This window comes from Chelonia mydas, chromosome 3, assembly GCF_015237465.2.
Source record: "Chelonia mydas isolate rCheMyd1 chromosome 3, rCheMyd1.pri.v2, whole genome shotgun sequence".
Classification (NCBI taxonomy): Eukaryota; Metazoa; Chordata; order Testudines; family Cheloniidae; genus Chelonia; species Chelonia mydas.
Window position 1 is genome coordinate 101202499 of NC_057851.1, and position 12557 is coordinate 101215055.

Genomic DNA, 12557 nt, shown 5'->3' on the forward strand with positions numbered 1-12557 from the left:
TATAGGCCATACCTGAGAGAGAGAGAGACACCAGCTCCTTGTGGGGAGGGGGAGTGGCCCTGAATCCAAGCCTTCATGGATCTCCTGGGTCATCCCCTACTACCCCTCAGAACCAGGCTATTTATGCTAAAGTAACTCTGCCCACTCCATGGACTGTAAGTGGTATATAGGAAAAATATGACCTTGCAAGCTCCTGCCCACATCCATGCATTTCATCCAACAGAAATGAAACCAGAATTAGTATGACACTTTCCGGGGTACCCAGGGTTGTGAAGCACCTCGCTATCACCTGCCCTTAGCATGGGGAAGCCTTGTCTGAGCCTGTTATATGTCAGCTCCCTGACTTTCCAGGACATGGGCAACACAAATAGACTTCTTTAGGCCTACGCAGACTCTTCTGTCCCTCTGCAGGTTAGCAATAGGTATTCTCCGGTCCCCAGTTCCTCCAAGCATCTCCCTGGAGTGTCCAGGCCATGGTCCTTTACACACGTGCATTATTTGCAGGATCACTGCTCCCAAAGGAACAGTGCACCCTGCTTACCAGTTATACCCCAATCACCACTTCTCTTTTTGCGCAACACTCATATTGGCTTATAGTGCAAACAAGCAAAAGTTGATTTTGACAAAGAGTACAAATTCTAGTGAAAGCAAGTGGAAGTATTGGAAACATATATAAAATATTAGATTACATTACACATAAAATAAAAACCTAGCATGCATTCTAGAATCTAGATGTACTTAGCTAGTTATTATCATGTCTTTTAGAGCAAAAACTCACACATAGTCCTGCCAGCATAGAACAGCCAGGCTTGGCTGTTATCTTCTATTCATGAGCCATGCTGTGCTTTTTCCTCTTCAGTGGAAAGATGTAGGAGGGTACCTCTGCCCGCCACCCCACATGTATGCCAATAATCTATTGTCTTTACTTGTAAATGGTACTCCCCTCCTGGTCTTTTTTTATTTCCTGTAAATTTCCTCTCCAAGATTTCAGTCTCTTGATTAGCATTTTGGTTCAGTATGCGAATAGACCTATATTGTGAAGGGGACAACACACAATGCCCAGCCAGGGAGACAAGTGCCTATTACCCCCTGGCCTGGAAGGAACCGGTCTGAAGCACGTTGCCTCCTGTTTTACCTGCCTTAACTTCAAGGCCTTGAGAACGTAATATCCTGGGACTGACATGACGACAGCAACACTGCATTTTACAACTCATATCCGAAATGAAGGCATTATTAAAAACAGGCACCAATCTGAACCCGAACCCCAAGCATAGTTTTCTTTTAGTTCACAGCGCTGCGATCCTTTTGATTGTTGTGGTCAAAACGACTTTCCCAGTAATCCTAACATGGCCTGTGTTTGCTTTGTAGGTGGCAGACTGCGCTTGGGATGAATTAGTGAAGAGCTATACGCCATCATGTCTGGCAGCTCCTGTGTAGAGATAACCGCTTTGTCCAGTGAAGAAAGAGAGCTGACTTGGCGGGAAGCTTTCTCTGCTCCCAGGAAACTCAACTCATACTAGATGTGTTAGTAATGTGGCTTTAATCCTCATGTCTCTTTTTTAAATACGATTTGTAGTTTTAACTGAAGATGTTATGCATTTGAGGATACATTTTCAGTGAAGTATGTGGGGACCCCTATTAAGGATGGTTCAACTGTACACCCAGTGCAGCAAAATAATGCTTGGGTTATCAAAGGCTGGCAGGGGCAGACATTTTGCTGGGGGCAGAGCCAGGCAGATTTGTCTTTGGGGAGTTACATGGGTAAACGTCTTAACAGTGGGAGATGTGAATCAAATTTCCTAATCCTGATAAAGAATAAAGACAAATGGCAATTTATTTTGAGATACTGGCACGATTTAAAAAAAAAAGAGGGGAGGCATGTTTACTGTAAAATAATGCAGCATCAACTTGAGGCTTGTGTCACTCAGTTGATTTGATACTGATACGTTTTGCTCCAAATTCGTGTCACATTATTTTCTTGTGTAATATGATGAATGCTGTTGATAGACCGTTAATGTCATACATTATAACAAGCTGCTTCCTTTGACCTTTTTGTTCACTGTTTCATGATGGCAGAAAAGATTATTTCCATTAGGTCTTTTTTTTTCCCCATGTGTTTTCAGATAAAATGTTTGATGGAGGGTCATATCAAAAGAAATTCTGTTTTAGATTATGCTCAGAAATCACAAAATAGAGACAGATTGTAATGGGAAATCCTCAAAAGAATTAAGCATTCTTTTTTTTAATGCTTATCCAAACTTCTTTGAGGCTCTCACACGGACATTGTAATAATCCTTGCCTCCGTCACACCCCTTTACCTTCAGAGACTCCTTCACAGGGCCCCCCACTTTCGGCAGCGTCTTTGCAGGGCCCTAACTACTACTGAACTCAAATGTTGTATGCTCCTGGGTAGTGTATCCCAGAGTTGGTGAGATTTGCAGTAAGCCATGGCCAAATGTCAGAAGGTGCTGAATCTGCTGGAGCATTGGAAGATACGGGGTGGGGAGAGAGCATTCAGAGATGAGGAACTGGATCTTATTTAAGAGTTCCAGGTAAAGGAGGAATGTGTCCTATTTTAGAGATAGGAACCAGGGGCTACTGGACAGCCATGCACAGAGAGCTGTGCCTAGATTAGGAGGCAAAGTGAAATATTAAATTCTTTTCCACTTCTGAGATGTTTGGATTCTGCATGGTTCTTTTCTTTTTTTTAATCAGGTGATCTGTTCCTGCATACCAAGCCCTGTAGCTGAATTAGAAACAAAAGTTTTGATTGTGTGGTATTATAAAATATGACACAGATTTTAAAATCATTATGATGCTTTTTCATTTTAGGTTCTAAGAAATGACACAACCATAAAGCTATGCTGCTTATAGCATTTACTAGTACCATGGGCCATAAAACCCACGCCTATGCATTAAAATTGATTATTTTTAACCTTAACAGTCCTTTCCTTTCATCTCCCTTTTCTGCTTAATATGCAAGTAACATGTCCAAGTGGGTGTAGGTCATGGAATATCTGTATATATTGTGTGTAAGTATGGAGGATATTTTTAATTAGATAAGATATACTGTTATAGTACGTGCATTTGAAAGCTAAACATGGAAAAGCCAAGTATGAGGCTACAAACAATCTCAGCCTTTCATCTGAGTTGTCATTAGCAGGATGAAAAGATGCTTTCAGTATGTCACCTGTACATCCCACAAATGAATTAAACTTTCTCCTTAGCTACCTCCCTATCTCCCCTTCCGCCCCGCCCCCTTCCCCCCCCCCCCCCCACCCCCCCCCCCCCCCCCCGGTGCACTGTCTAACTTTCATTTAAGAGCTGCTGAGTCAAGATTTTACTCTTGAAAAATGAGTGAACCCAAAAGCTCAGTGTGGCTTTTAGCCTTACCTTATAATCTCTAAATGGGAAGAATGTGCTGTTATAAACATTTTTGCAGTGCTAACTAATTTGCAATTCTCAGGGTATCCTTGCTACACGTGTTCACTTTAGGAAAAGGAATTGCTGTTAAGAATGACAGCGCTATCTTCTAATTTTTCACTAGTTATATTCAAAATAGACCTTTAAGTACAAATGTCTTGAACATTTAATCCATTCTTTCTATTTTTAAGGACAGTTGTTAGTGCACAGGCTTTTTCTTGAGTCAACATCAATATTGTCAATTTAAAAATAAAAGTGTATTTATTGTTCTAATATCAATGGCACACTGTGGTAAATAGTAAGTTTATTCTTGGAAAGACTGTTATACTTATTTTACCAATAACGTTCTAGCAGCAGTGATCAGAAAGGCAAATACAGTAAAAGTGTGCTTACGGAGACCTTGTCATACTGATAATGAGTAGTGTCTTTTGGGTGAATGGTAGAGATCATATTTTCCTCAATATTGTTGCAAACCCTGTTACCTTTTATGTAACTTTTTCTAATTGTTTGTGTGAGGGGGTTCCCCGCAGGGTGCCACCTGGAACTGGGGTACCACTGAGCCCCCCAACCCACCAGCCTGGGCTCCCTCTCACACTGTGCTGTTGTGACAAGCTGCAGCGCCTTCCAGGCTGCACTTTCACCAGCATTCACACAGGTAGGGACGCACCAGCCACAATTACACACAGGCTCTCTTAACCACCAGCTTCAGAGGCTGGGACCCCAGAGCAGTATCTTCCTGCCCTGGTCAAATCTGTCCAGTATATGGGTTTAATACCCGGTCTGCCTCTCCCTCAATGTGAAGAGAACAATGCACACTTCTGGTAACCAAGCAGAGATTTTCCCCAAGCACTCCGGTCAAAGCTCACTGGTTTAGATTAAAATAAAAACAAGTTTATTAACTACAAGAGAGAGATTTTAAGTGATAAGTAATAGCAAACAGATCAAAGCAAATTACTTAGCAAATAAAAAACACACACTAAGATTAATATACTAAATAGATTGGATATGAATTAGCAGATTCTCACCCTGATAAATTATACAAGATCCTTAAGGGGATCTTGCTTTACAGCTTGGAATCCCCAGGTGTTTCATACATAGGTGGGAATCCTTTGTTTCAAAACTTGACCAGACTGGTTTGTGGAAAAATACTGACATCCCAAAATGGAGTCCAGAATTATGTGGCCTGGTCGCACATCCTTGCAGTGTTATAGCAGCCATTACTTACAGGCTGGCCAAAACGCCTACAGGAAGGTTAAGCTATTCCACAATCCATTGTCTTTGCTAATGGGCTCATTTGAAATATAGCTCCCTAGTCAATATTCATAACTTGAGATACAAAAATGATACATGCATACCAATAGGACAGTCAGGTTCAGCAGATCATAACTTTTCCAGTCCTACGAGTCATCTTGTATAATATGCATCATAATTATGCCCTAATCATATAATATCACTCTGAAGAATATGGGGTGCAGTGTGACAGTATGTAACTTTGTTTTGATAAAATAGTGCTCTTTAAATCTGTTCTGCTTGTGCGATCGTGTGCCAAGAGTGCAAGTGTCCTCACTGTTCACTACTATAGGCTGGCCTTCAGTTTTGGTGTTCCCCTACATGTTCCCTTCACAGTGAGGGATAAAATGAGGTTTCCTTCTGTGGTAGTAAGGAGGTTCTTGAACTCTACCACTCTCAAGGCTAATTTCCAGTTTTACATTTTTTTTCTTTTTAAGAAAGGTTACTACCATTTTCATTGCAGAAATAACACTCAGATTGCTGTGTACACACACACGCTGCACTTATTTGTGTGTGGTACTAAAACTTTTGGGGGCACATCCCATGATACTTAATACTGCAGCAACCTGAGCCACACTGATTTTTTTCCAGTGAGTTATTTGTGTTCCCTGGGCATATGGGTGGAATTACTGGGAAGCACTGGAGGACTAGCAGCACTGTAATGGCACTAGCCCTGTGTCCACATTGCAGAGTGGTCATGTTAGCTGACAAGTTGTGCTCTCTTGAGCTGTAGCTGGCCAGCCAACCTGTGTTAAAAACACTGCGCTCAGGGTATTTTATGTGTGGATGCGAATAGAGTTGGGGATAACACCTGAGTTATAACTTCAAGTTAACTTTACAGTGAAGACAAGCCCTGAGAGGCAGCACATGCTATTGTGGACTAAGCATGGGACTGAGAGTTTCTTTGTTCTGAGGCCTTGAGCAAGCCACTATACCCACCGACTTGCAGTTTGTTTGTCTGAGGCACCAAGCATCCTCATCTGATATTGACGCCCCTGGCTAAGCCATTTTTGACACACCCCAGCAATTTAGGTACATTAAATCCTGGGTTACTCCCGTATGCCCTAGAAGTGGCTGTGACAAAAGTGCTTTTTTCATCTGCACCTGGTGAGAAGAGTGGGACCAATGCAGACTTTGTCACAATTAGCCACACGTTTGCCACCTCAGGATTAGATTGCTGCAAAGTGCTCTATGTGGATCTACATCATAAGACCATTGGAAACTGAAGGTGAAGCAATATTCCATGGCCTACTTATTTAATGGGGTTTTCATTCCAAGAACACATAAACCAGGGCTCTGAGATCTGCAGTGGCTTCTAGTAAGTTTCTGAATGAAATCCAGCATGTTAACCTATATAGAGATCCTTACCCATCTTGGCCTGTTTAACTGTGAGTTTGTGCCACTCTTTATACTGGGCTGCTGACATTGAGCAGTGAAGACATTTGAGCTGGAGCACCTTTGCTATAAAAGAGAAGGAGCTGCTGACGACAGGACATTTTGTCTGAAAGCTCTTCGGTTTTGACACTCACTCTTCCCTAATCTTGGTCTATGAGAGCCTGAATCTTCTAAGTACACTACAAAACCATCTTTTCCCAGAGGCTTTTTGGAGAGGAAAAGGGTGATTCAGAGTAATATTATCCCCACTTTGCCAAGTGGATCTCTCTCTCTCTCAAGGTGGATGAGCAGACCTTTATTGTGTTGTGTATTTTAATATTCAGAATGTGCATCTAGTAAACAGGATGAATGCCCATGGGGCCTCTTATAAATACAAATATTGATATTAAAGGGGTAAGAATGGCAGACAATCATTTGGGGTACAGGACAAACCAAAGTTGAAAATGTACAGCGCACCAGTATTCAGACAGGAGGAAAGAGGCCAAGGTGGAAGATAAAAGATGGGAGAAAGAAGTGGGGGAAAGGAGATGAGGTAAAATTGGAAAGGAAGGGAAGGAGAGAATTTGAAAAACAGTAGACATGAGAAAATGGTGTTGGAGGGGACTGGATGGGTGAGACAGGGAAAGAGAAGTATAAGGAGATGGAGGAAGGCAATAATCTAGAAAAGACGCAATGCTGAGTTCAACTGGTGAAAACCTGGTCCTGTTGAAGTCCATGGGAATTTTGTCCTGGATGGGGCCAGGATTTCACCCACTGAACTGGCAGAGTCAAGTAAGGAGTAAGGGCAAAAATGAAAATAGAGAAAAATGGGACAGAAGGGGAGGCAAGTTACAAGAGACAGATCAACATGGGTGGGGGCAACGAGAGAATAGAAAACGCTAACATATATCATGAACTGAGCCAATATCAGAATTGCTTGGTTGATGGAGCTGGTGGAAGCAAAGCTTCCAGGAATGAAGACCACTTGACATGCATTCAACTTGAAGCTTCCAGAAATGTATGTCGTAAAAAATAAACCACGTGAAAGCTGTTGTAATTTATTTTTTGCTCCTTATGTTCACATACACCTGGTGGAAAAGAAATATCTTTACACTTTATTTCAAGGGCAAGAGTAACCTGTTTCCCTCTCCTGCAATTTCTCTCCATCGTTGGGTTTTGATGATTATGCTTGTTTTCTCTTTTCTTTATTCTAACTAGTTACCTATTTTAATTCTGAAATATTAATCAGGGAATGGGGGTAAGGAAATTGGAATCATGTTTGGCTAAGGGCAGGAATGGGAACAAGGACACAGGTGTAAGGCTCTGTGGTGTCAGAGCTGCGAAGAGGGATACTAAGGAAGGAAACTGGAATCATGCTTGCTGGAAGTTCACCCCAATAAACGTCGAATTGTTTGCACCTTTGGACTTCGGGTATTGTTGCTCTCTGTTCATGCGAGAAGGACCAGGGAAGTAAGTGGGTGAAGGAATAAGCCCACTAACATCTTGGTGCCGGTGACTGACTCGGATGCATCATATTGGATAGGTGAGTGGCAGCCTGTAAGTCCCCCTCCCCAACAGTCCACGCAGCTGCTTGGAGGGGGTATCGTGAACTCTCGTGATGGTAGTTGCGGGTTCTGGCAAGCCAGGGTAAAGGATTTTTTGGATAAATGGATAAGGAAGAACCAGGGCCCATACAGGTGCAAGGGTCAACCTGGGATGAGATTAAAAAGGAAATGGAGAAAGTGTTAGGGGACCCAGAGGGATGGGGGGTGGCTGAGGAGTTGGGTAATGGAAGAAGATGGGTAATGGAAGAAGGTCCCTGCCCATGGGGGCTGAATGTCTTCCAGGGAAAGGAGGCACTTCAGTCTGCTTGTGAGAGGTTTGAAGTAAGGGCAGCATTATGGGAAGCTGCCAGTAATCTTTCAAGTTTGGTGCTGCTTCAGCAAGGGCTGCTGAAGGGTTGTAAGTTAGTTAGGGGTAGTTAAAGATGATTTGGCACAACAGGGTTTAAAGTCAAAAGCAGAGTTAACAGACTAGAGACTGGAGCTGGGACTTGGTCCTGGGGGAGTGGAGAGAAAGAAGGGGAAGGGAAAAAAAAGTTTCAAAGTGCAACCTGCCTTTCCACACTCTTGTTTTTCTGAAGTTTTAATGGAGGGTACTTTGGATACTTATGTGAGATGTCAAGAAAGAAGTTTTTGTTTAATGGTAAAACCCAGTTATATACATGTAACTGTATGTGCAACTCTGTGCAGTCACATTGGATGGAAGCTTGGTAATTAAATTATCTGAGGGGGTCAGGTGGAGTGGCTACTACCACCACTAAGCTTCTGTCCCCAGAAGCCTTTACAGCTATTCTGAGGGGAAATGGGCCCTTTTCCCACAGAAATGGTCTATAAGGGACTGCTGCAGGCAGCAGGCAGAGAGAGAATCTGATCAAAATTATTTGACTTTTGGGTAATGTAATCAAAATCAATAAAGGATGTAAGAGGTTTCTATTGGAACTTAACTTGGCTGCCCCTGGTTGTGTCTAGTTGTACAAGATGGAAGTGTAATTGGGGTACAGTTGTGTAAAAAAGAGTAATCACAGTGCAAGAAATGTTAGGCAAAAGAGAATTTTGTGTGGTAAAAGAAAAGGAAAAGGGGAGGAATGATGGGAACACTGAGCCTTGGGGTGGCTCTGGGGGATCAGATTGTTGCTTTGGTGGGTGTGCATGAAAACTCTGCGGGCATGGGGGAGGCAGTTACACCTTGTGTAAAATTAATATGGCTAATATAATGTTATGGAGGTTAAACTATATGGAAGGAATGTGCATTTTCCCAGGACGTGTGCAGTGTATATTGGAGAAGGGGTAAAAGAAATGCAAATAAAACATGGTACTTAATTAAAATCCTATTAGGGCTCCAAAAGGGGCCACAATAGGTTTCGCTTTCTTTTTCAGATCTGTGTGTGTTTTGGAGCAGGAGATGAAAGTGGAAAGTAATCAGAACTCTGGTGGAAGTAAAATGTTTCCCTTTTAAGACAGTGTCTGAGCTGCTAACAGCTTTGGATCCAGAAGCAAGCTAGTAAGCCTCTGTGTAAATGCAAATTACCTAGCTGATGGGCACAAAGGAGCTGCAAATAATGAATACATCTGATCAGCAAACAAGCTACTAGAAGACTCAGATTATGGCCCTCCAGGAAAGGAAGGTGAAAAAACAAGTCAAGCCTGAAAATAATGGGGACAGGTTAACCTTAAGGGGGGGGGGGTGTATGTACAGTGCTAAAATCTGAAGCTGTGTCTCCGCTATTGCCTGAGAATAAACTTAGAGCTCGGTACAGCAGAGAAACTATTGCAAACATGGTCTGTTGCACAAGAGGGGAAACTGAGGTACACCGCCTCTTGAATTTCATAACTGACCAGTAAGTGGGATAATTCACTAGCCTGACTATAGAACAAAATAAGGGCAGCTTGTTGCAAGGCTAGTGGTAATTCTTCTGTTTTTCCTGCAATTAGCAAGGAAATTTGTAAAAGAAAGTGGTATTATTATTAAGCAATAATCTGTCCCCACCAGGGGGGTGGAAATTGTTTCTTTTGTTTTTCAGACACTCTACAAGCAAGCTGGCGCCAGCGGAAGAATAACTCAGAATACCATAGATCTGTGTTTTGTGTTGTTTGTCTTGTTGCTAGCATTGCTGTGTTTTAATGAACAGAAAATCTCATGACATGCGTGGGGGATGGCTTCAAAAGGCTGACCCTGGGGGGAAGATGTGTATGGGAATGCAAAATGCTCAACTAGGAGGCCAGCACCTGTGTAATAGCTACTGTGGTACCTGGAAATGGAATGGCAACTAAGGTGGTCCCCACAAGCCCTTTGGAAATAATGAGAAGGGGAGGAGCTCACTGGGAATCAATGGAGGGGTGTGTAAAATATGTAAATCAATAGAAGATGTTTGGATGTGCCCCTCTCCTGTGACTATGGAGGAGCAGGATCAATGGCCTATGCAGCGGGTGGACAATTGGGTGTACTGTGTATAAGGTGTTTTGCTGGGAATGTACATATTACTGGGGGCACAATTACACCAGCCCATAACGAAACTACACACATCTACATGCTGCTATCTGGACTTTGGTGCACAAATGGATCTGTGAATCTTATTGCTGTGAATAAGCCAGGGCATGCTGCCTGATTCCATACCAAGTGGTCAAGCTGGTTTGGACAATATCCCATTTCTTTGTGAACATTCAATGGACTTATGATTTGGACAAAAGCAAGCAAAACCTGCAGGGGCAGCTTGTTGCAACTGCCAGCAACTGGACACATAAGATCGTGACCCTGTCGAAGGAGGAGAGACAGTGTTTTGGGGGTGTCTCGGATATTGGACCATACTGCAGTGGTCAGGACTCAGTGTTGCTGTGGATTTTGTATTGTTAACTGTACTTGTGTTTCGTTGCATAGGGAGATAACCTATAAGTAATGTAGTAAGCCCTCCAAACCCTACAGTGTACTAGACAACCCGGACCCAACCTTCTCGGGCCCACTATAATGGGAAGTCTGGAACACTAATTGGAATAGGTGTGGTATGCCCGTATGAGAGAAGGTGCAGGGCACTATACTACACAAGGGGCAGTGGGACAAATGGAATATCGACACCTTCCACCTTGATGCCTGGCCCTATCAGGAAATGTGTCGCCATATGTCCTATGCTTTTCCAGGGATACCTGGGCAGGAGGATCCCAAAAGAAAAAAAAGGGGCGGAGTGTTAGGATATAGATATTCAGGCCTGTCTGTAAAGGCCTGTACTCTAAGAATTTAGGTGTATTCTTATCACTTGGCTAGTTCTAGAGGTATAAAAGAAAGAATCAAAATCACTGTCTGCCAGTATAAGGTCCTTCTCTTACTGTGACAGTCTGAGGCCCTGTTCTTAGACTAAGGCCTTTGGCTAAGCAGCAGAGGCAGCCATAAGCTGGGAAGCGAACGGTCATATCCTCACATTCCAAACTAGTCACATTGAAAGAAGGTGCTATCGGGCTGTAAGGAATACAATCCTGTCCTGATAATGCCTATCGCCTCCAGAGAAAGGGAAGTGCCTAGGAGATGTAAAAGGAAACTTAGTTTGATAGCATCCTGTCTGGCAAGAACTCACTTATCAATAGCTGGGATGTGAAATCCTCACTTCTGTATTGTTTTGTCATTATAGTTCCCACTTTGCGATTGTTTGTCTGTATAATCTCTGTCTGGTTCTGTGATTGTTCCTGTTGGCTGTATAATTAATTTTGCTGGGTGTAAACTAATTAACGTGGTGGGATATAATTGGTTACATAATCATGTTACAATATGTTAGGATTGGTTAGTTAAATTTCAGGAAAATGATTGGTTAAGGTATAGCTAAGCAGAACTCAAGTTTTACTGTATAGTCTGCAGTCAATCAGGAAGTGGGTGGGGTGGGGTGTGGGTAGGGGAAATGGGAATGGGGTTGGGGAAATTGGAACCATGTTTTGCTAAAGGGGGAAATGGGAACAGGGAATGGGGGTAAGGAAATTGGAATCATGTTTGGCTAAGGGCAGGAATGGGAACAAGGACACAGGTGTAAGGCTCTGTGGTGTCAGAGCTGGGAAGGGGGATACTAAAGAAGGAAACTGGAATCATGCTTGCTGGAAGTTCACCCCAATAAACATCGAATTGTTTGCACCTTTGGACTTCGGGTATTGTTGCTCTCTGTTCATGCGAGAAGGACCAGGGAAGTAAGTGGGTGAAGGAATAAGCCCCCTAACAAGTACTTGTGGCACCTTAGAGACTAACACATTTATTTGAGCATAAGCTTTCCTGAGCTACAGCCCACTTCATTGAATGCATCCGATGAAGTGAGCTGTAGCTCACGAAAGCTTATGCTCAAATAAATGTGTTAGTCTCTAAGGTGCCACAAGTCCTCCTGTTCTTTTTGCGAATACAGACTAACACGGCTGCTACTCTGAAACGAGTTTAAGGGTGGCTACAATATTTCCCAGCTTCTGTTAAGTGCTATGGTAAGTCTTTAGGAGGCGTTTCGTATGCACACACAAACTCTATTGAAAGCAATAAGAATTCAGGAACAGGCCCACGCTATATAACAAATAAGTGAGCCATTACAATGAAATTGAAGACAAATTTAGAGCCCTGAGTTCACCATTCCCTATTTGTCCAAATTCTGTCCTTTCTCATACTTTTTTTGTAAACAAAAAGGAAATATAAACTCATTACTGTGTTTAAAATACAAAATAAAAGTTTTTTTACCATATGCTGCTAGCGAGAGTGTATTCTTACTGTTAGTGAATGAGACCTGGGCATGTATAGTTTTCAAATGCTGAAGATTGAAAGTTATAAAGTTCCATCACTTTTCCTGAGGCCACTGACTATTGAAAAAGTGGGTGTTGGGAAGGGCAAAAGGTTAGACCTTTCCACATATTCAAGGTGATCTATTTCTACCTCAATTAACATTTAAAACCTTATGG

General features: G+C 42.6%; 1 protein-coding gene across 2 annotated transcripts in view; it reads left to right on the plus strand.

The window, feature by feature from the left end:
- Nucleotides 1-7367, plus strand: part of PEX7 (peroxisomal biogenesis factor 7) — an 82900-nt gene extending 75533 nt beyond the window's left edge. The window contains exons 10-11 of one of the 2 annotated variants that reach the window (XR_006289620.1): nucleotides 5150-5611; nucleotides 6820-7367. Coding sequence is in view for 1 of the 2 variants with exons in the window: in XM_037894857.2 (XP_037750785.1) it covers nucleotides 1369-1437 (69 nt within the window). In the remaining variant the exon portion in view is untranslated. Of the gene's footprint in view, nucleotides 1-1368; nucleotides 3708-5149; nucleotides 5612-6819 lie in introns of those variants that run through there. The other variant, XM_037894857.2, reaches the window with a different exon arrangement.
- Nucleotides 7368-12557: the final 5190 nt, after the last annotated feature.